The sequence below is a fragment of the Pogona vitticeps genome, chromosome 7 (assembly GCF_051106095.1).
Source record: "Pogona vitticeps strain Pit_001003342236 chromosome 7, PviZW2.1, whole genome shotgun sequence".
Lineage (NCBI taxonomy): Eukaryota > Metazoa > Chordata > Lepidosauria > Squamata > Agamidae > Pogona > Pogona vitticeps.
The window spans coordinates 33,155,513-33,179,876 of NC_135789.1; the positions used below are offsets into that span (position 1 = coordinate 33,155,513).

Consider the following 24,364-nt stretch of genomic DNA (forward strand, 5'->3'; position numbering starts at 1 on the left):
CGGCCACCCTCGTGGCCCTTCTGGATGGGTCGGCTTCCCTCCCCCTGGTGATAACGTGATGATATTTTTAAAAGAAATATCCGGGACGCCCAGCCTGCCTGGCTCTTTCCCGGCAGCCTTGCTTATCTCCTTCTGGCCTGGCCTTCACCGCTCAGGGGCCTGTTCTGTCCCCGGGAGCAGCTCTGCCCCGTGTCCCGATTCCCCCTCTTCCCCTTCCTGCAACCTCACTCCCTTTCCAGGGCTGGCCCAAAGCCCCAGACAAAAATGTAGAAGCTGCTCTCGGTCACTGCTCTGTTCCTAAGTCTTACGATTCCCCTTCGCCTGGGACTCGAGGCGGCTCAGCTCCTGCCCAGAGCTGGGAGGCTATTCCACCCTAAACGAAGCGCCCCAGCAACCAGAAAATAGCCCTTCATTGCTCTCTCCTCAGAGGCGGGCTGGAAAGAGTCCCTCCTTTCAGACTACAACCCCCCAAATCCCCTGAGTTATGGTTCCAAAGCTCTCCTTTAAGTGACCTTTGAGCTGGGCGGGATTAGTGGACAATGTGTCCGTATGGGGGGGGGAGCATCTCTGAGAGACCATTGAGAGGTACCTGGAGCCCAAAGAGGCAGGCTGGTTTCAAGCATCTGGAAACAGAACAGCCCTCTTTGGGTTGTTCTCTTTCCAACCGCCAGAGTTCAAGAAGCCCCATTTAAACTTCTGCGGCCCTGTTTGATCAGCCCCCACCAGCAGGCGTGGAAAGCTTCGCTCCAGAGCTGCCCTGGGACTCGAGGGGGCAACCACCCTTGAACCCTCTTCCCGATCCACACAGATGTCCACTCCACTCCCTCAAAAGTTTTCAAAAGATGCAGTGGGCCAGTTCCAGCAACACCCCTCGACTCAAAACTCGAAGAAGCTTCTCTTATGACTCCCCCACCCCATGACCCAGTAACCATTGGGTGACCCCTGACCAAATGGGCATTCTTAGTGGTGGACCTTGGCCAGTTTCTCCACTGGACTTTCTCTCTCTCTCTCTGGCTAGCTGGCTGGCTGGCAGTGGGAAACAGAGAAGCTGTTGACCAGGGATTCAGTAGAAACGCTATTTATTCCCTCTTGGCTGTTATAAGGAGGAGGGTGGGTGGGTGGGGGGGCGCCAAGGGAAAGGGGGGGGAGGTGTGAAACCGCGTCCCTACTTGGCATTCCAGCCACTGCAACTGCTAAAATCTTCAACCGCACTTCACAGCTTGCTCACAAAAGCCGCCGCGGCCACAGGCTTCAGCTTTGAGTCTCTCTTTTCTCCCTTTCAAAGTAACACCACTGAATAAATATTGTCCTGGAGAAAGTGAGCTGATGGCAGCGGGGGCGGCGGCTGCCTTCTCCCCCCCCCCAGGACCCCCACCCCAGCACGCCAAGAGGGGCTCACGCAGCAAAGCCCTTTAGATGCACAATACGGCCACTGAGCGAGGAGGAGCGAGACAGACGTAGACACAGACAGGCCACTTGGGCCCGGCAGCCAGGAAAAAGATCTCTGCTCCCGAACCCCCTGGCCCTGAAACTTTATTTCTGCACCGCTGGAAGGCCAGGCGGCAGCCAGGAATCAGGGTGAGAGAACATCTCTCGGCAGGGGAGGGCTGGGGGAGCCAAGGGCGGCTGCGCGAGCGAAGCCCAAAGCAACAAAGGGAAGGGCTGGCGGGCTCCCTCTGTCCACCCAGTGCCAGAAAGTACAGGGAGGCAAGGCGAGTCTGTTGGAAAACACACAGGAGGGGGGCCGCTCCGTGTCCCTTTTCAGTCCCTCGAGGAGAGAACGGGGCAAAAATCCACAAAAAGATGGAGCGATGTGGGCTCAGCAAAACGAGACGGTTTGGCCCGTCGAGCGGGAGGGCCGGGGGACTACCGGTCCATCTCATCCAGCAGAGGGGTGGCGTCTCCGGCGACGGACATGGGGGTGCTCTCGATCATGGGGCTGGGCGAAGGGCGGGGCGTCAGGCGCTGCTTTTGCTTCCGGCGCTCAGCCTCCTTCTCCTGCAGCCACTGCTCGGCCATCTTGCCCCAGTCGATGGCGGTGTGGGAGGTGGACCTGGGTGTGAGAGAGAGAGAGGTGCCGGGGGGTGGGGGTGGGGGTCAGAGTTAGGGGATGGGCCTCCGCCAAAGGAAAGGCCACCTTCTTCCTGCCACAAAGAGGCTCAGAGCCGGCTCATGCTCTGTATCCGGCCCCTCTCCTTCCAGATGGGTGAGCCCTGGTCCAGGGATGGGACAGAAGGCCACCTCCCTCACCCCCACCCCAAGGAGAACGGGGGGGGGGGGGAAGACACGACGACTTACTTGGGCTGTTGCGGTCTCTGGCCAGAACTGGAGGAAGGCTGGGAAGGCGGCTGCGACTGGGTGGACTGGGGTGTGGTGCTGGCCTGGAGCTGGTGGTACTGGGGGGTTGTGATGGGCTGGCTGGGGGTGGTGTAGGAGTAGCTGGGGGTCAGCAAAGGGGTGGCCACCGGCTGCTGAGCGGGCGTCGCAAAGACCTGTGGGGTTCAAGAGAGACACAGCTGCAAAGTCAGGGGGGGGGAAAGCCTCCCTCCGTCCAGGGGGTTCCTTGGCTCGTCCTTGCGGTCACCGCCCGGGGGAGCTCCCCATGACACCCCCACTCGGCTGCGCCCTTTTATATGGCCAGAGGACTCCGTCCAGGCCGCCTGCAGGGGAAGGGAAGAGCGGCTCCGCTCCCAGCCGGCCCAGCTCCCCTGCCCGCCTGCCGGGCGATTAGCAAGCGCCTCCCTTCCAGCCTGTCCTGCCGGCTCAGCAGATTCTTTGGCCGCTAAGCCCTTGGAGGGGCCGTCTTGCCCAGTGCCTCTCTCCGCCTTGCCTGCTCTTGCCTGGGCGGGCTCAGATTCCTCGGCCAGGCTGAAGGGGACAGCCCCAAACACCTCCTGCGGGCTCGACCTGACCTGTATCGAAGGGGGGGCGGCTGCTGCTAGGGGGTTTGGGATCTCACCCCAAGGCCCTTCTCTCCAGGCAGCTCAGCAAACGGCCAAAGGCTTTGGTGGTGCACCTTCGCACCCAGGCCTCATCCCCTTCCTCTCAAGGATGAGGCCAGGCTCCTCGCAGGGTGGGACCGACCTCCCCGGAGGCCCCCCTCTCCCCCTCCACCTACGTGATAGGTGCTGCTGCCTCCGCCGCTGCCCCCGTAGCCATACTGACTGGAAGCCCACTGGGCCGGGGTGGCGTTGGCGTTCTGTCCCTGGCCCGTCACAGCGGCAATGGCGCTGAACATCTGCGAGGTCATGTTCTGCGGCAGGGCGTTGACTGCGCGGGTCAGGTCTGCCGAGAGAAAGCAAGAGGGAAGCCTGTCAGCCGGCAGGCGAAGCAGCCTGGGGGGGGGGCACGCATGGAGGGCACGAGGGAGGGGACCAAGGAGGCACCCACCGGCCAGGTTAATGTTCGCTGGGGTGGCGTTGATCGAAGCGGGAGTCCGGGTTCGGCTGCTACTGCTGGGGGTGACCCCTGGGAAAAGGAGAGAGAAAACATACTCAGCTATTTGAATAAGAAAAAAAACCAAACACACACGGGATTGTCAAAACCATCCTCCTGGGGGAAAGCCCAAGACCGAACAGCTAGGAAGCGACGCTGCGCTCTCTCGAGGCGCAACACACAGCAAAAGGGCCCTGAGTTTGTTCCCAAATCTCCACCAGGGTTGGGCGGGGGAGAGGTTACCTGGCACAGGGTCCTGGTAGTGGTCCTTGAACCACCGGAAAAGCCCATTGACCGTGGGGAAAATGTGGTTTCGGTACCGGAAGCCCTCGGGCGTCACCGTCACATACTCGATCCTGTAGGAAGAGACAGGGCGTTTCGCCTGGAACCCCTTCCCTCAGGTGGGAAACGGGGCAAAGGTGTAACAGCAGAGGAAAGACCCCGAGGGAGGGGCACCCCCATGTCCACAGGGGTTGGGCAGCGGGCGACCCCGAGGGAGGGGCGACCCCGAGGGAGGGGCACCCACCTGGGCTTGGCGCGCGGCTGGTAGCCAAGAAGGAACTTCCCGGGAAGTTCTTTACAGGCACAGATGAAGTAGGGGATGAAGGTGGGCTTCTCCTTCTTGGTTTTCATCAGGAGCTCCTCCAGTTTCTGGAAGGGCAACGGAGCTTGAACACAGACACCCCTCGACCACCAGCTCCTCCCGCCTCTGGGTCTCTCCCCAGCATCCAGAGCTGCCTTCCCCAGCTCCGGCATCCACCGTAGGACTACACTTCCCATCAGCGTAGCCGGCTGGACAAGCAGCGTTGTGTTATCCAGGAAGGAGGGGACGGCTGGGTTTCCTTCCTGGCTTTTGGGAGGCACCCCCCCATACACCCCGAAGCGGACTCTGCCTGAAGGCTCCCCTTGGGCCACCCCTCCTCACCTTCCGGTCTCCTCCGCTGCAATCCTGGTAGTATTTATGGCTGAGCAGATCTCGAGCAAAAGACGCCATGGGCTGGACGTAGCGGGCAACAATCTCGTCCAGGTCCTCAAATTCCTTGGAAGGAAAGCCGCCGAGGAGGTCAGAGGCGCAAGACGACAACCCCTCCCTCCCCTCCCTCGCTTCATGCCGCCAGGCCCCCCCACCTTACCTCTGAGTTGATCCAGAGGGTGGAGCCCAGGCTGAAGGCGTTCTCCTTGCCTTCCTCCCGCACGTCCACATGCTGGTAGATGTTCTCTGAGACTTTCCAGGTCACCGTCAGGTGGTTCTCCCCTTTGCTGCTGGGGCGGATGATGACGTCCCCCTGGTCCATGGTCTCCATCATCTTCTCAGCCTGCTTGAAGTTGATGTTGTGGAAGGACGGGTGGGCGATCACGCGCTTGATGTAGGCTGCAGGGAAGAGACAGAGCAACAGGTCATGCGCGTGTCACACACCACCACGACCACGGACCACCGTTCCACAGCGCGTGTGCGCCTCCCCCAAGCGTCGGGAGGCCCTCGCTCACGCACTGGTGCGCTGCTGCTTCCTCTTCAGCTCCTCCTCCTGCTTCTGGTCGGCGGCCTCGGCGTCGAAGTTGTAGTAGTTGTCCTTCGGCAGCTTCCACTCGTTGCTCTTGTCCATCAGGTCGGACGTCCGGCAGGTCAGGTCGGCGCTGAACTTCTCAATGTCGATCTTCATGATCCGGCAGTGGACGGTCATTCCCACCTGGACAGAGCGGGAGGGTCAGAGGGGGTGAGGTGCCAAGCCGAGGGCTTTCCCGCCCACCCTGGGCTACACCAGCCCCTCCAATCGTTATTTCTTCCCTTGCTCAAACCAGGGAGGGGGGGGGCCCTTTACACTCGTGGAAGCCACACGGCCCAAGCCAACTGGGACGCCCCAACCGATCTCCTGCCGAGTTCAGAGAAACCCCTGGACTCCGAGAGTGTGACTGGAGTGAAAGCAGGCAGGGGAGTAAAAACAGAAGGTTCCTCCACGAGCGGAGAGCCACGAAAGAGCAACACACACCTGCTGGTGTGCAAAGGCTTCCTTGTGCACTGTCACTAAAAATGCTCAGCCACAGTTGGGGGGGAGGGGGGGAACAGGCCACAGGAAGGTTTTCCACTACCTTGACCCTCTCCTCCGGCCGCTTGACCACCTTGTCGCTGAGGAATTTGGTGGGGATGAAGCCCGTCACCCCGTTGTCCAGCCGAGTCTTCACCCCGATGGCCTGGCCGGGGCAGGAGCCGCTATCAAAGTGGTTCCAGACCTGGGGGGGGGGGGGGAGAAGAGGAGAAGTAAGCGGAGGCCACCAGAGAATGGAAAGGGGGTGCAGGAATAGGGCTCAGAGTAAGCAAGGGGGGCGCGAGAGCATCCACAGCACCCACCAGGCCCACGAGCTTGCAGAGCGCAAGGAGATCTGGGGCCCCAAAGACCCAGAAAGGGGGTGGGGGTGGATTTTCTAGAAGCGGAGGCTCCCCCCAACCCAGTGGGGTCGCCAGTGGACAGCCCAGGCAAAGTCCGCTACCTCACTCAGCTCGGGGAAGTTGTCCTGCTGGCAGAAGGGGCACTGCCAGAGCCCCGTCTCGTCGTTCCGGATGGCCTGGTCATAGCTTTCGCCCTGGGGCCGCCGGTGGGCTATCCCGGTCACGCTGCAGATGATCAGCTTACCTGGGAGGGGAAGGGTCGAGAGGGGGTTTGGGAAGGGGAAGAAGAGCGGGAGGGAGGGAGGGAGAGCTGCTGGCGCGGCCCAGGTGTCTTCTACGACCTCTCTTGGGTGGCCTACGTGTGCCTCGGGGAGGGAGTCGGAGAGGACTCGAGAGGTCTCTCCTGGCTCCTGATCTTCTTTCACAAGTGCCCCAGAACCCACCCAACTGGGAACAACAACAACAACAAATAAATATACGTGTCGCTGTTTCTTGGAGTCTCAGGGAAGTACCACTTTTTCCTGTAAAAGCAGGAAAGGCCCTCCTGCCTCCTTCCTGAAGCTTAACATGCACGCACACACACACAGAGGCACCCGAAGCGAGAGGTCCCCCTCCCACCTCCCGCCCAGCGGAAGGTCGCTCACCGATATAGAAGGTCTCGGGTGTTTCTTTGGTCAACATGTTGAAGACCTCCTCGGAGTTGGGGGAGCGGTAGGGGGTCCTCAGGTCCTTGTAGCGGCAGCTCAGCTCGGCCCGGATGTCGTACAGCGTGATGTGTTTGTCCCCATAGCCCTGCGAGGAAGGACACGGGCGTGAGAGGCGGGGAGACGGGCCCCAGGAGGAGGAGGAGGAGGAGGAGGCTCCTGGAGGGGGTTCCTCGGGGCCCCCCCGTCCGGGGCCAGGCCACCCACCTGCCTCTCCAGCTCTTCAGCGAAGGCATCCAAGTCCAGGTCCTTCAGGCGCTCCGGGTTCTCCAGGATCTCCTCCAGGGCCCCCGCCGGGTTGGCGTCTTCGGCCGACTCGTCGTACTCGAGAGCGTCGACGGCCATTTTCCGGGCCCACTCGTAGGTCTCTGGGTGGACGCGGGACCCGTCCAGCACCTCGATGTAGGAGTCCGTGCTAAGAGGGGACCCAAGGGGTCAAAGTCAAGACGGGAACGAACGACGGTGGCAGCCGCTTGTAGGGGCCAACCCCCAACCTTGCTGGGCTCCTCTGCCAGACCCAGGAGGGCCTCGACGTGGGAAACGAGCCTCCACCCTCTCCTTGGCACCAACCTGTCCCCCAGCGAGGCCGTGTCGATCTTGATGAACCCGGCACAGTTGATGAAGACTTTGGGGCCCATGTGGCACATGGTGACCAGCTGGGTCCGGTTCTCGAGGCGGGTGTTGTTCTGCTTCAAGATCTGAGGGAGCAGGAAGAGGCGGAGGTCATGCAGACAGACCCACAGGTATCGCTAAGAGACGGCGCCCAGAGGACGGGGTGAAGGCCAGACCCTCCCAGGGACTCACAAAGCCAGGACAAGGAGAACAAGGGAAGCCTCCCTCCGTCTCAGAGGCCGCACTCCAAGTCTCAACTAAGGAAAGCTGCTGGTGCTGCAGCCCCACATGCGAGGAGCATCAGCCGACAGGCCTGGCCCGGCCGCGCAGGGAGAGGCCGCGGGGGCTCACCTTCAGCAGGTGTGTCCCCTTACGGGGTCCCAGGCCGCAGACATACTGCAGGAGAGCCTGGCTGTGGGGGTGGGCGATGGCGCGGTTGACGTCCACCCCCACCTCGTTCACCCGGTTGATGAACTCGCAGTAGAGGGCGCTCAGCAGGTCTTCTTTCACGACGTGCTCCTGGCCAAGGACGGAGAAGACCAACAATCAAGTCAGGGAGATGCTGGAGCTTGGAAGAGAAGCCGCCGGCCGGCCTCCACGTGCAGGAGAGATATCCCAGCCTCCTGGGAAAGGTGCAGGAATATCCAATCCCCCCCCCCACCGCGCCTGAGTCCACGTGGGAGGGAAAGGGTGGGTTTTGCAAGGCTCAGCGCCAAGAGGCGTCAATCTGGGACAGGGTGGGGAACTGTGTGGCCCTCCTGAGCCCAGGACCAAGGATGATGGGAGATGGACTTCTATGCCATCAGGGAGGGGGCGACCCCCACCTCCACCCTGCTAGGAAGACCCCCTCCTTTTCTCCTGTTAGTGGACTGAGCACCTCCTTCTGGAAAAAGGGACACAAAACCCATCACAGGAAATTAGTAGCTGGGCAAACCGAAATGAGTTAACATGCAGATTCTACCTGACTCTGTATAGAAACAGAGACACAGAAAACCTCCCTGTCCAACCAGCCAGAAGGGACTCAAGAGATCGAGGTGATGATTAAGGGAGAGGCTGAATTTTTCACCCATGCTGAGGTTCAGTGTGCAGGAATGGGGGGGGGGGAGGGAAGGAAGGGCCGGCCTTGTGCGCTTACCTGTAAAGGGTGGAACTTCAGGCACAGGATGTCCTCGTCGGAGCTGCAGACCTGGGCAAACTCGATCAGCGGGTCCTGGATGCGGCGGGCCAGGGAGACTGCTTGGCGCAGCACTGGGGGGTAATCCCTGAATTCATTCTGCAGGAGAGAGAGAAGGGGGGCAGGCCAGAGGAGTCAGCGGGGAAGAGGCAGGACAGGAGAGCGGGGGAAGGGACATGCATTCCAAGCAGGAAAGGCCACCCCAGCCCCATCAGCTCCCCATATCCACAGACAGAGGGGTCTCTCCCGCTGAGCGCATCCATCCTGTTCCTCCTCACGGCTGCTGTGGCAGGGGTGGGGGTGGGGGTGGGGGTGGGGGTGGGGGGGGAGACCCTAAATCGGGGCCTGCTTCACCGGTCAAAGGGAGGACGCAGGGGAGGGTGACCTGCCTTCGGCGGCTCCCAAGCGCGGACTCACCTCGGACTTCTTGCTGTTCATGTAGAGCATGGCCAGCTCGTTGTCCACCAGCTCCACCCCGATGGAGGAGAGCTGCTGCCCTTGTTCCAGCTCGTGGCCGATGCGCTTCACGTCCTCCATCAGCATCTGGGCGTCCCTGCGAGAGGAGGGCCGGGAGGCAGAAAGACACTCCTGAAGTCTCTCGCCCACCTGCACGGCCCCGGCTCTGAGAGGCAAAACCACCTCAGAGGGAGAAGAGACCCCATCCCTGCTTGGAGAGAGGACCTGCAAGCCTGTCGGAGCACAGCTGACTCTGGCACGGCTCGGCAGCGCAAAGCGGCTGAGTTTCCTGGAGCGGAGAGTTCCACAGACTCTAGCCGCGTGGAGAGCCCTCCCCTAGGGCGGTGCCTCCTTTCCAGACATGTTTATCCTCTGGACTAAATGGGGTCGTCGACACCCTACAAAGGCAGAGCTGAGCCCATCGTCCAGCTGAAGAGAGGCTCCCAACGGGCTGCTCCTCTTCCTTCTCAGCTCACCTGTTCTCCCCTGCAATTGTGACCACGTGGGGTTTCTTGCTCAGCAGAAACTTCTTCAGCGTCTCGATGTCCTGAGCCTAGTGGCAGAGAAAAGGTGTGTGTGTGAGAGAGACAGAAAGACAAGACAGACATGTAGAGAGAGTGTTGTTTTCTTCTCTGTGGGGAACCAGACGGCTCCGAGAGGGACACCCAGGCTGGCAAAGGTCCCCTCTCTGCTTCACGCCCCCCCCCCACGGAGAAGGCCAACGCCCCTCCGGATGCTGGAAGCGACCCCCCCTCAGGAACCCACTCACTCCTCTGCTCACCTTCTTCTCCCTCTCGTCCTCCCGCCAGGCGTTCCTCCGCTTGGTGAAGTGGGGCAGCCGCAGGAAATCCGTCACCTCACCTTCCCCATTCACCAAGGCGCAGAAGACGGGGTGGTCTCTGCAAAAAAAAAAAAAAGTCACAAATGAGGGACCCCTCCCGTGTGTCAGAAGAGCACAGAGGGGAAGAAGCCCCCCCCTGGAAAAGCCTGGCCGAAGCACCGCCCTCCGTACCTGGCTGAGGAGAAGGCAATGCCCAGCACTCGGACGCCTTTCCCCTGATTCTCGTCCATAAAGTCATCGTCTTCCTCCACTTGCTGATCTGGACGGTAGGGAGCCACCTTCAGCCAGTTGTTGAGCTTCCGGCTGCAAGCCTGAGGGACGAGAACCGGGGAGAAACTAAGGACCCTCCAGCTGGAAGCAAGGCAGCTCCCATGGTAGCTCGTTTTCCCCCAGAACTCTGGATCAACAAGGAAGACGGGGAAGAAAGAAAATACAGACCCCTCGAGGGGTAAAATGGCAAAGAGCCCCAAAGGAGTCCAGCTAGAGGGGCCCGGCTGGAGGAGAGGAAGGCAAGCAGGCAGGGCGAAGCCGCAGCGCCTGGGCCGGGATGAAGGGCCCTCCCTCACCTTGATGACAAACTCCTTGGCCTCCATCAGGAGCTTGTTCTTCAGCTCCTTGGCCATCTGCGGGTAGAGGAACTGGTTGAGGGCCCTCTCGATGGCCAGCGTGCGCTGCCGGTTCCACTCTTGCACCTGGTGGCTGAACTCGTCCCGGTAGTAGAACTGCTTGATCTCTTCGAAATAGGTCTGGTCACTCCCGTAGCTGGAAGGGGAGAAAGGAAGGAGGGGATCCCCGTGGATCAGGGCCAGCCGCGTGAGCAGGGAGTGGGGAACAGTGACTCCCTCCCAGGGAAACGAGCTCTAACTCTTTCTTTGGTACTTGAATCCTGTTTCCAGTGGTGGGAGAGAGAAAAGAGAGGCTTACCCTTCCACGCCCTTCATGTCGATGCAGATGTCAATGCTGAGCAGCCCCTCGTCCTGGGCCAGGCACATCTTCAGGAACTGGTCGTCCCGCAGCTCTTTGACCGGCTTGTTCTTCAGGTATTTGAAGGAGTAGGCGTAGTGGGCCTCGTCCACGTCCTGAAGGGTGAAGAAGGAAAGAGGGCTGCGTTGAAGGGGCAGCCATGGCAGGCCCCAGGCCCGGCTGAGGGCACGCCCCACGTCCACAGATCCCTCCCCCCTGATCTACAGAGCAGGCAGGGGCCCCAGACCCTAAACCCCACATCGGTGCTGGGGGGGCCTCCTCCAGGCTTCCCAGGCCTGGCCAAGGTTTTCAGAATACAATGACCATTCTCCCTCTCTAAAGGGAAAAGCTAGCGGGGCTCTCCCCCCTCCCAGCCCCCCCCCGACCCAGGCAGGCGCTGGTTACCTTCTTGCCCTTCTTGGTGGGGGAGACGTTGACCTTGGCCCTCTCCTGGAAGGTCTGGCGGAGCACCTGGCGGACCAAGGGCTCCCGGGCGATCTGCAGGGCCACCATGTAGCAGGCGCCCTCCAGCACAGCCTCCGGGGTGGGGAACTGGCTGCAGGGAGCAAAAATAAGGGAGGGGCACAGGCAGGGCGGAGGTGAGCTGAGGCGCCACAGGCCCTTCGGCAAGAAGATAAAGGACAGCCCCCCCCCCCCGCAGGATAGAGAGGTTGGAAGAGGGAATCAAAGGGAGCCCCAGGGGGGCATCACTCGGTCTTTCGGAAGACGCTGGAGGGAAGCGTCTCCCGACCCACGTATTCCGTCAGCACATCTATTAATGACCTCTCCCTCCTAAATAAGGCTTTGGTCGCTCTTAAGTTAGCGCAAATCACTTTTGCTGCCACTGGGTTTGTTTGAGTATCCACCTCTCCAAAACCAGGGATACGGGGTATTTTACACGTTCTAGAAAGCCAGACGAAAGCAACAGCAAAAGGAGGCACGAGGGTTGTTCTGGATTCCTGTCAAAAGGAAAGATGAAGGGGAGCAGGAAACCCTTTGTGGGAATTTGTGTGTGTCTATGTTTGGGATCATACCGGGGTGGCCATTCTCACCTGCAGACGTAATCCTTGGCCAGCTCTAAGGGTTCTGCCGGGAACTGCTCCGTCTCGTGGCGCTGGTAGCTGTCACGCAGATTTTCACCAAACTGCTCTGGAGTCAGACCAAACTTCTTGGCCAGGCCATCTGAGGGCAAGCCAGCGGGAGGGGGGGAAATGGTTATCCGTAAGCAGGAGGTGAGTATGAGATGACTAGGAAGGACAAGCTTAGGGGCTCCCTTAGTGTGTTGCTGAAGGAGATGCTATCAATATCTGCTGGAGGCTGCAAGCCTGGTCAGAGAATTTGAAGGCCCCAGGCCAGCCCCAGCTTTCCACAACCTCCCCCCCCCACCTCTCCCTGCAAGGCTGCATCACCCAAACAGTACCTAGATTCTGGAATGGTTTTTTCGGAGAGGCCCGAGAGCGCAAGGGAGGGGAAATGTAGCCTTCCAGCAGGGGTTGGACTATGACTCCCATCAGAGGAAAGGACAGGGGAAGCTGGGAAATATAATCCAGCATCATCTGAAGGGGGCTGTACTCCCCTCCCCCCACAAAAAGACACATGGAAACCAGCTTCCTCCTTCCTTTCTTTTCTAAAGCAATTTTCAAACCATGTTATTACTCAAGGAGACACTTTTTGTTACAGTGTGAACCGATTTGCTTATCCCATTGTTTGTTATGTTCACATGGGAAACCTTGTTTGGGTTAATCTTGCTCCGAGTTGTTTAATTTCTACGTCTCTGGCGGCATCTCTCTAGGAAGGCAGAGTATCTAAACAAACAAGTCCCCCAGAGATCGCAGACAAAATGGGTTACTAACAGAAGGGAAAAGGGGAGCAGCAACACACACAGCACCAAGGAAAGGTGCCCAGCAAACGGACTCCCACCCCCAGTTCTCCAGCCCAGACCTTTTTGCTCAGGCTCTAAAGCTCTGTGGAAGCACGGGGTGGTGGTGGTTAAAAGCTTAAAAGCTTGGAAACGATGCCTCTAAAAAAACGAGGCTTTCAAGAAGCTGCCCGAGACGACAGGCAGGGCCTCTGTGCTCCACTCTGTGTCCTTCCTATTCCCTTCTTCCTGGTCGTTATTGACACCTCACCTTTTCTTCCCAAGAGGACTCCCGGCTAACGCTAAACACAATACTAAAAGAAACAAGATCAAAAGCCAGAAACATGCTTTTGAAACATGACAGAAGCCCGTGGCATTCTACGGCAGGTCCACAGCCCTGCGATTCCAGAAGGCCGGGGGGGGGGCGAGTTCCACTGGGTGGGTGGGTGTCAAAGCTTACCTAAACCAGCCGCTTGACAGATGGTGTACATGTCCCGGCGGGAGGCCTGCTTCAGCTCCGGCCCTTTGTGCTCCTCATCCTCGGCATCCTCTCCCTCGCCTGGGAAGAGAAGGAGAAAAAAGCTGGCCACCCAAGATCTACCCGCCCAGGGAGGCTTCCACAGCAGGGACTGGCTGGCGCGCTTGTTTTTATATCGGTTAAACCAACAAGAGGCTCTGCCAGGAAAGGACTACAGGGGTAAAGAGACATTAGACCCACGAGAGGCAGGGAACGGAGGCCCCAGGCCTGCTCCCTTCACCTACAGACTGCTGGAGGAGCCAGTCGGAGCTGGCAAGGATCTCCAGGAGGGGAAAGAGGCAGGCGGGAGGGGAGGGGAGGGGGCTTTGCAAGAGACAGATCCCAAACCAGAAAGGTGGCCGACCTTCCTCCTCCTCGCCGTCCTCTCGCACCCGCTTGTGCCTCTTGCGGTTGGCTTTGGCCGCGTTCTGCATCTTGGGGATGTCCCGGCCGTAGTAGAGTAGGAAGTGGTTGTAGACGTCCTTCAGCTCGTCCATCGACTGCACGTCCTTCAGCCTGGAAAAAAGAGCAGGGCCAGCCGTGAATGTGTATGTGTGTGTGGGGGGTGAGGGCACAGGTGGCTGCTCCTTCCTCAGAGACCCAAGTGGCAAGGCAAAAGAGACCCCATCGACCTGGGGGGGGGAAAGGGTCTGAGAGATATGGGGGGGGGCACACTCTTTCTGAGAATTAACCAAAGCTTGCAAGATGCCCTCGCTATTTGGAGTACAGATTTCCATCTTCCTTTTCAAACAAACTCTGTTCAAGCTAGGACCAGCGGGGTGGGGTGGGCGTTATTATTTCCAGACTGCATTGCTCATCCTCTTTCACTGCTACCACTGCTTGGGAACTGAAGGATGATACCATCTGGATGGTCACATCAGCCATCTTTTTAATTTAAGCCCCTGAGGACTAGAATCTTGGCATTTAAGGACTTTTGACTGTAGCTCAAAAGTGAAAAAAACCTGGAACTTAGAAGAGCTATTACAAACTCCCATCTTGGCCAAGGGTGTCTTTGCAGTCTAAAAAAGTTGCCTTTCATTGATCTTTGCTCAAAATTCAGGGATCCCCCTGAAAGCAAAGGTGTCTGAAGCTGCAGGAACAAAAAGAGAATTCAGTGGCAAAGAAAATGATAAAAGGTACGTTTAGTTGATGGACCAGCTTGGGAAGTACGTGGCCTATTCCTGAGATCTCTCTCTCTCTCTCTCTCTCTCTCTCTCTCTCGCTTGGGTTTTAGGAGAGCGGCACTCAGGCCTGGGTGGTGGTGGTGGTGGTGAAGAAATACCTTTCCATATCCGTGGTGTCTAGGGCCCTAATCCCATCTGCCAGGGGCTTGTCCGGATCGGCCGAGATCTGCTCGTACTGGTAGGCCTGCATCTTCTCAAAGAGTCGGGTCAGGTTCTGTTTCCGGATCTTCAGCTGAGTCCACTGGAGGAGAGAAAATGTGAGTGCGTCCCCCGCCTCTGCTGCTTCCTTTCCCTTCGAAGGCCATCACTGACCACCCAAGCAGACAGCAAAGCCATCAGGGCGACCCCGCTGAGCCAGAAACCTCCTGGAGGTGGGAAACGGGAGGTCCAGAAAGGCCAGGTGCCGCCTTCCATGCAGCCAGGGTCTCTCCCTGGGTGACAAGAACGGGTCAGGGAACGAGGCCCACAGTTCCCAAGGGGACCTCTTTAAAAAAAATGGAACAAACGTTCTGGAAGGTCCCGTAAGCTGCATCTTCTTCCCCGCTTGCTTCTACCTCTGGGAAGAGGAAGGGAAAAGGGCAGCCCATTCCCTCCCAGGGAGGATCCCCTCCAAAGCAATCATGGGGATGTTCCTCCCAAAACCTCTGCCTCTCGTTTTTGTGTGAGAGAGACGCAACCCATCCAAAAAGATTCCTTCAGGGGTTTCCATCCAGCCCGGCCTCTTCTGAGCAACCTTCAAGTCCTGTGCCCATTTAAGTCCTCTCTCCACAGGGCAGGGAGTGAGACGCCTGCCCCCCTGGAGCCTTGGAGAACGACCCCCTTCCTCCCCATTTCCCCTCACCTCACCTTTTCGTCCCACTGCCAGACGCGCCACAGGTCGTTGATATGAAGCTCGGGCTCCACGTACTCTTTCCGGTAGAAAGCAATGAAGGGAACCTGGAAACAGACATAACGAGCGTTACTGCAAAGACACGGAACGTGGGAGTCACTAGGGAGGAGGGTGCCGCCCTTGGAGGGAACCTTGGCCAGCAGGGAGGAAAAGGTCCAAGGTCTAGTGATGGGCGCCCTCCATGCAAGGTGGGCCGCATGCAGGGCAGGCCGAGGCGCTTGTCCCTTCCCTCTCTATACGAAGGGTGGGCCTCTCCCTCCCAGCTCACCTCAAAGTGCTGGTTCCTCATGAAGTTGAGGGCCTCCTTGATCTTCTGGATGGTGCTGGGGCCCTTGCGGCTGAAACTGCTACTGGTCTGGCCCCGTTCCAAGTAATCAGTTGTTTCCTGCCGGGCGGGAGGGAGAGAATTGGGGTTGGGGTGGTGGAGAAGGGAGAGGAGGAAGATCAGCCGATGCGGGAACAGCATTCCTGAGGCTGCATCGCAAGCCTGAAGGAGCTGCTACGGCACTGGCCAGGAGATTTAGGGATTTGTGATGGGGGAGAAAAAAAGAGAGGCATTTTTCCAAGCCATGGCTACACCTGAAGCAGCAGCCGGATTAGCTTCTCCAATACAGCAAACCAGGGGCTGACGTGGGATGCTTGGGTACTGTGGGTAGAAGAACCAGAGAGCACCCACTTCCTCTGCTAATAGAGGGCACCCCAGAAACTGTCCGGAAAGAGAGGCTGCATCGGAGCTGCGTTGCCCTCGGTCCCCAGGGGGTGGTCATGTCTGGCAAGAGCTCCACAAAGGGAAAGGAAGCCAGCCAGCCCTGGATGGTCTTAACTCTCTCTCTCCCCCCCCCCTCTAAAGGCAGCAAGCCACGTCCCGCCCGGAAGCGGCTCCCAGCAGCCCCGCGGCTCTTTGCCAGGAACTCACCTGCAGGGAGATGGTGGGCATGGCAAAGGCATTCCGGTAGATCCAGTCCGCCTCTTCTTCCAACTCGTCATCCTCGGCATTCTTCACTGGGATGGAGCGCAGCTGGGAGGAGGGAAAAGCAGAAGCGGTGACGTTAGAGGCAAGAATCCGCTAAACAAGACGAGGCTCCAAGAGGGCCCAAGCTAAGAGAGAATGGGTCGGGCTCCTCACCTGGAATCTCTCGGGCATGTCGGTCACTCGGATCTCGTTGTCCTGGTCGGTCAAGTGGCTGCTCTCCAGCTCGCTGGGCTCATACACCTCAAAGATGCTGCGGCGGCTGACCCGCTTCTTGGCCGTCTTCTTGGGCCGGACGCGGATCTCGCCTTCCGTCTCTTCCGGCTCGTAGTCGTACTCGTCCTCCATCTCCTCGTCATACTCGTTGTACTTCTCGAATTCATCGTAGTCGAAGTCTACACCAAAGATCTCCTGAGCCTCCTGCAAGGCACTGGGGGGCAGGCCGGGGGGGGGGGGAGAGAACAGGGTCATCTCACGGCTCGGTTGCTCTCAGGGTGACTCTTGCCTTCAAGAGGAAAGGAAGCTGCGGTGCCAGAGGAACCTGAATCCGCGCAGTGCCTTTTTTGAACCAGGGGAGTCCTGAGAACCTGGTAAAAAGCCAAACGAAACCCACCCACCCAAGCAAACCAGAGAACTCTGAATGGCCGAGAAAAGGAATTCATGTTTTGGGGTGTGTGGGAGGGACGGGGTTCCCCACCCAAGAAGAACTGCCAAGTGTTTCGCTCAAACATACACGTCCGTATATCCAGGGAGCTTTTTCCGCCACTTGGGCTTCTTCAAGGGCTGCCCATCATCATCCACAATAAAGTCATCGATGTCTGAAAGGAAGCAAAAGAGAACAGCTGCTCAGGGGCTGCTCCGGCCAGTCCCCTTCTTCCCCTCTCAGGAGTCCCACATTTGGGGAAATCCCACCCCATGGCTTGTTGTTATTCACCAGTAAAATGATCCACAACCATGGGGCACTCCCCTCCAGGAAGGGGTTGAAATTCTACCCTGGGAGGGAGGGAGGGCAGCACCAAGTTCAGGAAGTGCCCCCTTTTGACTGGAAAAGAGCCCCACCCCCTCGCCTGATCTGACTGGGTCCCCACCGAGTCCTCTGAATCCGTACCCGACTCGTCTTCATCCTCCTCTTCATCCTCTTCAGCCGCAGCGACAGGGCCGTCGGCCCCTTCGCCCCCCTCCTCTCCTTCCCCGTCCTGGAAGATCTCCTCGGCAATGGCTTCCTTCTCCTGCTCCTTCTTCCCCAAATCCTCCTCTTCGTCGTCCTCATCGTCGGACATCCTCCGGACCCGCCTGAATTTTTGCTGCCGGGAGAAGACGGGGTTTGAGGTCCTCTGATCTGGAGTGACAGGAAGTCCTATGCGCCGGGCCGGCTGCCTTGGCGCTTCGAGGGAGAGCCTCCTGACCTCCTCTCGTGCAGGACAAGGCTATCTCAGGGACCTCCTCTGCTCACTCTTTTGACCTAGGCAGGCGATATTCTGCTGGAAATGGCTCAAGACCCCCGAGTCAGCAGATAGAGTCCCTGTTGCCTGAGCAGAAGGGTACCCATCTATGCCACTAACAGCTAAGCAGCTCCAAGTTCTTTTAATTAATGGAAATCTCCCAGAATGCTCCAGCCGGCAGCTATGAAAGGTACAGTACAAGATTTTGGAAGATGCAGCCCAAAAACTGACCCTTTCCCAGTTTTGGACTCATGATACAGATCCAGGAAGGGTCCCCGAAGGGGCAAGGCCCTCGGCTGCTTCTTCAGCTGTGTCTTGGAAAACCCCACTACCTCTGCACCTGAGCGCATATGAACGTTAATGCTGTCCTAAAGGGCCTTTTGCAGTCTCCAAAGTAGCCGGGACTCTGTCTCGGGGAAATCAAAGTATCTTATGAGGGAGAGGAGAACATTGTTGGGGACATCTTTCTCTCTGACAGAGAGCCCCCGCCTGGCCATTCGTGGGGAACTCACCCGTTTAACTTTGACACCCAAGTTTTCTTCAATGAGGTCAAAGTCATCATCTTCGAGGCGGTCGTCAAAATCTATTGGAAGACAGAGAGTCAAGCCAAGAGACACCCAGGAAAAAGAGAAAAGGACAGGCGAGGGAGAAGGGAAGAAGGTGGTCTATTGCGGGGCCTCCCCAAGGACACTTACTCCGCTTCCTCTTTTTACGGCCAACATCATCGTCCGAGTCTCCCGAATCGCTGCCCTCTTCTTCCTCCTCCTCCTCTTCATCGTCGTCGTCATTGATGAAGCCTTTCAGGTTCCCCTGCTCGTCCTGGTCATCCAGGTTTTCCTCTTCCTCCTCCTCCTCTGCAAAGGGCAGACAAAGGGACCCACTGAGAAGAGGCTCAGGGGAAGCTTGGCTGGGGAGGACAATCCCAGTGGGCTGCAGGTCCATCGGGAGCCGGATCTCTCTGGAGGGTTCCAGGCTGGGGAAAACTTTCCTGAATCACCAATTGATCAGTGGGAAGGGCTTCCACTGGGCAGGCCCATTTCTAACCAGATGGCTAATTTGCTTCCATCTCCTCGGATTATATTCCTCCCAACGCTCGGGCATGCCACTGTTTCAACGCACGGGAGAGATGAGGGTGGTTGAAGCCAAGTGGAATGTAGCTTCAGCTCTAAAACACTGTACGTAGATTTCACAACCCAGAAATCTACCATCCTCCCTGCACATCCCAGGCTGGATGGCTGAGGGTGTTAACCCCCGAGGGAGGCCCAGAGGAAACAAACAAGGTCGCTCCTCGGCTTTGGAATGAGCAACCCCCCCAAAATCTGCCTGGCCCCCTCTCTCTAGGGCTCTTCAAGAAAACCCTCAAAACCTTTTTATTTCAGCAGGCTTTCACTGCCATCATTTTGGGAAGGATTTCTAGAAGTTTTCCCCTCATGTCCAGGGCAGAGAATGCTTAAAAGAGGCAGAAACAAGAGGCAGTAAAACCGATGTAACGTCCAGCTCTGAGACGCAAGCTAAGTAGGCTCACCATCTTCCTCCTCCACGAACTTCTTGGTTGGCCTGGAAACAACGGCTCCATCTTCATCGTATTCCTCCTCGGACTCTTCGGCTTCACTCTCGACAAAGTCGGACATGGTGCAGCTAGAAGCCGAACCGCCCGGGAGAGGGGAGGAAGAAAAGGCCAAAAGTGCAGAAGGCGGCGCCTGCTCTTCCCAGGTTGCAACACCTTGGGAGGGAATTTTTAAAAAAGAAAAGGAGTCAGGATGGAAGGCTGGTCATAAAAATCCAGAGGAAAATCTGGAAATACCGTTCTCGCTGCTGATTTTGCTCTACTGAAAGACTGTTGTAGCCCTTGTAAACACAGAGGCATTAAAATACTACAGGGACCTGCCAGCAGGGTCTACGGAGTCATTGCTGTTTGTAAAATAAAATGAAATGATTTCCCCCCTTTGATGCCCCTTCAAAAGGCAGGCCACTGTTAGTTGCATGTTACAGACAAGACTGTGATGGAAAGGAAGTAGCCCCACCTTCCTCCAGCTGAAATGCAGGGTGAGCGAGAAAGGACTTGGGGGGGGGGGATATACCACAAAATAGTCTGTGTGGGCATGTTCCCCTGCAAACCAACCAACCAACCCCCCAAACAATTTGGGAAGTAAAGTTCCAAAAGCAGGAAGGACCCGGTTTCTTGAATCTTTTGTCCTGGAGTGGTGGTGACAGGTCTTGGGCAGAAAAATACCCCCCCCTCCCCCAGGGCCCAATGAGGTTGCTCAGCACCACTAGATCCTCTCACACAATTCCCGACAAATGTCAAAGCATTTGGAAGGACTCTGCAATGGCTGGAATGGGAGAGGGGTGGGCGGAAGAAACTGTTGGTCGCCAAGGGAAGACCCAGAGAAGAAGCTACACTGGAACCCCCTCCCAGCGCCCAGCGCAAATCCAGCCATACTAAACCCACATTTCTTCCTCGCTTCGGCCAACCGTATCCCCTGAGATGCTTCATATAAGCCCTTCACGAGGGAGGAGGTTTGCCTAGCCGTCAAGAGACTTCCATCAACATTCATCTAGTTCAGTTTCCTGCTTCGAGTGCAGGAGCCAACCACACGAGGCGCGTGCCCTGAGCTAGGCCAAGATGTCTGGTCTGTTGCCAGCCCCGGATTCCCACAGGACTCAGGAGGAAAGGCTGACGCTGTTCCACCACCTTCTCATGAACGAAAACTCCCCGTGGCGGAGGAGGTGGATCCCTCCCTTCAGCCAGAGCTCCTTGATCCTCTCGGCCACAAAGGAGGGCGCCACCCTTCCTTCCCTGGGCCAGACCAGGACACCCTGAGTTGTCCTCAGGGCTCAGACACACCGACAGTGGGCACAAGTGTGGCAAAGCCCCAGGTGCCAAGGAGCTGCTCAAGCCTCTTCTCCCTTCCTCCTCCTCCTCCGGCCACTTTGCTCTCAGCCTGTGTTAGGCATCGCCCTTTTCAAAGGCACATCAGAAAAGCCATGCATTGCACAGGTGCCTACATCTGGCATGCAAGGTAACAGCCATCATAAAAACACCCTCTCCACCTCTTCCTTCTCTGGCACTTACGACACCAACCAAACCAGCCTTGCCCTCCTGTTTTTCCAGTGTTCCCAGGGCCTTTAGGCCTTTCTCTCCCCCCCCCCCCAAATGGCGCATTCCCAAACCCCACCCACAGAGAGAGCAGGAGAGCCACAGACTCACCCTGCAAAGGTAGTTTTAAGGGAGAAGACAGGGAGCAAAATGCTGGAATGGAGGATGAGGCTGAAGCGGAACCAAAATGCCAGGAAGTGATAAATAATGTGCATACGGCATGATATTCAGATAGGAAGACAATGAAAAACTCTCGAGGCTTTATGCATTTAAGACAAGAGAAGAACTAAGTTTCCCGCTGAATGGAGCCAAGTGTGTCGGAAAGCAGCCCACCCAAGAGGCACGAGTCTGTGGGTAGACCTGGAACACAGGGGCGGAGGATGGGAGAGAAACCAGGGGCACAACTGGAAAAACATCCAGCAGCAACTAGAAACCCTTTTATTTTTTTCTTTTGGCTCTTCCTCTCCCCCTGGGTTTGACACAAAGGCTCATCCAATCCTCCCAGCCTGATGAGTTCTTAAAGCAACACAGATTTGGCGCTTTGAAAACACCTTGCTTTACTCATTCCCCTAACAACTCCGGACGTCATAATCATGGCATCGTCTCCAAGCTTTGGCTGAAAGCCCAGGGTGAGGAGGGAGAGCCATTTACCCAGGCAGGGGCCAGGTTCAGGGTTCAGGCCTCTGGGCCAGCCAGATGGGCAGTCTTAGGCCTGGGGTTCTGGGTTCCAGTATTCCTGACACAACTGCCCTGTGTGTCCAGAGGGGGGGGGGGAAGGAGAAACAAAATGGCATCGCTAATTAATTTCTTTTCTAGTGCTACAATGAAAAGCCACTCTGTTTACTGCTCTAAAACTCCACAGAGCAGGACCTGCTACGCAGAGCGATGGCTGGCGTTGCCGAGCAAAGGGTGGGGCTGCTGTACTGCTGCATAAGCCACCTCTGGATTCTAAACACCCTGGAAAAAAGAGTTGGGTCATAGTAAGACGGAAAATAAGGACCTGGGCCTGAACCACCCAGTCCCACCGCCAGATCCTTTCCCCTCTGACTCTTTCATCCACATGGGGGTAGAGCTTTCGATCCCATCCACTTCGGAGACCCCTAGACCCTCCCCAAGCCCGTGGGTGTTAAAAACACCTTTGCAGATTTTGAGGGCAAACTCCTCTCTCGGCATCTTTATACTCATCAGTATCACAAAATCAGAGAACAACTTGTTACTGTGGCTGGACTGAACTTCCTGATATTAAAAAGGAAAAGCTCAGCAACTACACAAATAAAATGAATCAACAGCATCCTCTTCAGTGGTGGTGGGGGGCACCCATTTTCTCTCCTCAGATGGACAAAGCCGCACAAGAGCCCGGAGGGTTGCATTCCAGAAAACCAGGTTGAAACTGGCAGATCTCACCAGGGTCATCTTGCTTTCCTACCTATTTGAGGTCTGCAATCTGACCTAGCACAACACTGGGATACCCATAAAAACCCAGCACCCCCAATTCTTGTTTAGAGCAGGGATGATTATTAACAACACCATCACAGAAACAGTGACAACCCCTCCATCAAGTTCTGTACATAGTTAAGGTCCCAGTCCTTTTTTTCTAAAGACTCTTTGCTGCCAGATGGTGAATCCACAATTTTCCTTTCAAAAATGCACCTCAGAAAGCAAAGGAGAAACAACAGAAAGGTGGAACAGACTTCAATCTCATTAGCTGGGCTACCAAAGAGGACCCCCTCAAGAACCTTTTTAAAGACTTCCTTCTTAAAACTACACACACACCCCCAACAACAAGCTCACCTAACACTTGCCCTCCTTAAGCATCTCCGGAGTCAACTGGATAGCAGTTTTTAATCCAATGATGAAGGAAGGGACGGAGGAGGAAACGGCAATGATAGAAAAAGCACCAGTTTTCAGCCACCTTCCAGCTTCTCTGGTTTTAAAAAAAGTCCCCAAAGACTCCCCATTTACCCCCAGGAAGCCCAACGATAGGGAGGTGGACTTTTAAGCCCACCCAGAGAGAAGCAAGCCAACAACCATAGAGAACAAACTGCAACCAAGCTTTTTTTAAAAAAATACTTATCTCCCCTCCCCTCGCACTAGGAAGCCCCCAAATGTCCCTCAACCCCCTTCCTTCAAGCATATTTTGAAGGAAACTTAGATGAAAAGGGGGGCTGTGTGTGTGTATATATACACAAGCAGACACTTTTTTCTCCCATGTTTCCTTCAAAGTATACTTGGAGGGTGTGTGTGATGGACTTTATGGGGCTTCAAGAAGTGTGTGTGCACATATATGTATAACGTATACATATGTGTATATGTGTATCTATCTATATATGTGGGTGTGCATGGATGTCAGTGTCTATATACTGTGTTTCCCTGAAAATAAGACAGGTTCATATTTTCCGGGTCTTAATTTTTGCTCCAAAAAACACGTTGGGGCTTATTTCCAGGGATTATTTTTTCACGTACAACCATCTACACTTATTCAAACAGTCATGTCATCTTCTGGTGGCTGCACAAGGGTGGAGGGCAGGGTTTCACTGAAATGGGGCTTATTTTTTGGGGAAGGGCTTATATGACAAGCATCCTGGGGAATCCTACTAAGGCTTATTTTCAGGTTAGGTCTTACTTTCGGGGAAACAGGATCTGTAGCCTATTTGTAGAGACAGGCATGTTTCTGCATAATATACGTAAATGTACGTGTATATCAAGGTACGCACAAAGCGTGTGAGTGAGTATACAGGCAGATATACTTACCTACACAAAAACAACAGCGGGTTCCCTACAGATAGACGGAGATACCCCACAGGGAAGCAAAAATGTCAAAGGAGCAACTTCTGCATATACAGATAGATGCAAAACTAACGCCACCCAGAACGCCCTTGGGTTCCAGGCGTCCTCCTCGCGAGGAGGGGCTGCGGAGGTCTCCCCCTCCCCCCATTGACCTTCTCTTCCCTTCCCTCCCCCGAGTCTTAAACCCCGCCCGCCCGGCAAAAAAGAAAGGAAAGGCTGCGAACCTTTTCCCTCAAGGAAAGGACCCTGGTGGATCCCGCCCTCGGCCCCCCACCACACAGAAAACCGGCCCTTCCAACCAACCCCCCCCACAGGCCTTTTTTGTTAAACCCCCTCATCCATGAGGGGCCCGAGGACACCCCCTTCTTCCTCCTCCTCCTCCTCCTCCTCCCCCCCTTCCGCCGAGGGAGGCCCCCCTTTTGAAGCCCCTCAGAAAGAAAAGAGTTCCCCTCCCCCCATTTCGAGGCCTGGTTTTCCCCACACACACCCAGCCCCCTGTTTCGTATGTGTGTGTGTGTGTGTGTGTGTGTGGAAAAAGAGGCCCCCACATTTCTTTTTCTTCTTCTTCTTCTCTCCCGCCCCCCCCCCAACACTTGAGGCCTCCCTCTCAGGCCTCCGGAGGGACCGGGCCTCGTCCCCTCCTCGTGAGGAGACCCCCCCCCGGTCCTCCCCTTGAGCGGTCGCTTGAGGCCTCGGCCCCGGCGCCCTCCTCCGCCCTCACCTGCGCAGGGAGGCCCGCTCCGCCGTCGCCCTCCTCCTCCTCCTCCTCCTCCGAGGCAAAATGGAGGCTCGCCTCCCTCACGGCCGCCGCGGCGAGACTGGCCTTCGGGGAGGGGGAGGGGGCGGAGGAGGAGGGGCGGGGGAGGTCGACGAGGCAACTTCCGGCCCCCGCGCACGTACTTCCGGTGTGCACTCTATCCAGGAGGACGTGGAGAGCGGCGGGGGAGACGCAGAGATGGCCGCTAGGGCGGGGCTCTTCTAGGGATGAGGAACGCCTCCCTCTCTATGGTGCGCCACCCCACAGCTTCTCGCCAAAATGGCGGCTG

At 57.0% G+C, this 24,364-nt stretch overlaps 1 protein-coding gene across 1 annotated transcript; it reads right to left on the bottom strand.

The window, feature by feature from the left end:
- Positions 1-1,062: 1,062 nt before the first annotated feature.
- SUPT6H (SPT6 homolog, histone chaperone and transcription elongation factor) lies at positions 1,063-24,195 on the bottom strand. The gene is made up of 37 exons (XM_072978697.2): positions 24,040-24,195; positions 18,957-19,154; positions 18,127-18,285; positions 17,944-18,014; positions 17,098-17,293; positions 16,723-16,807; positions 16,146-16,419; positions 15,936-16,037; positions 15,288-15,404; positions 14,977-15,066; positions 14,229-14,371; positions 13,311-13,462; positions 12,890-12,988; positions 11,624-11,753; positions 10,977-11,127; positions 10,533-10,687; positions 10,175-10,370; positions 9,780-9,919; positions 9,549-9,666; positions 9,244-9,320; positions 8,729-8,864; positions 8,273-8,410; positions 7,489-7,656; positions 7,096-7,223; positions 6,733-6,940; positions 6,466-6,613; positions 5,923-6,065; positions 5,524-5,664; positions 4,928-5,123; positions 4,569-4,807; positions 4,361-4,474; positions 3,962-4,086; positions 3,679-3,791; positions 3,391-3,468; positions 3,119-3,285; positions 2,299-2,492; positions 1,063-2,053 (listed from the first exon to the last, which is right to left on the bottom strand). Exons 2-37 carry the CDS (start codon positions 19,060-19,062, stop codon positions 1,867-1,869), a joined length of 5,184 nt encoding a protein of 1,727 aa, XP_072834798.2. The 5' UTR covers positions 19,063-19,154; positions 24,040-24,195; the 3' UTR covers positions 1,063-1,866.
- Between the last annotated feature and the right edge of the window lie 169 nt (positions 24,196-24,364).

Coding starts and splice junctions, on each gene's coding strand:
- SUPT6H (XM_072978697.2), bottom strand. CDS start 19,062: ATGTCCGACTTTGTCGAGAGTGAAGCCGAAGAGTCCGAGGAGGAATAC. Junction 12,989..13,310: donor GGACGGCGAGGAGGAGGAAG/GTCGGCCACCTT, acceptor TTCTCTTCCCAG/GCGAGGGAGAGGATGCCGAG. Junction 6,066..6,465: donor ACCCGAGACCTTCTATATCG/GTGAGCGACCTT, acceptor TTCCCCTCCCAG/GTAAGCTGATCATCTGCAGC.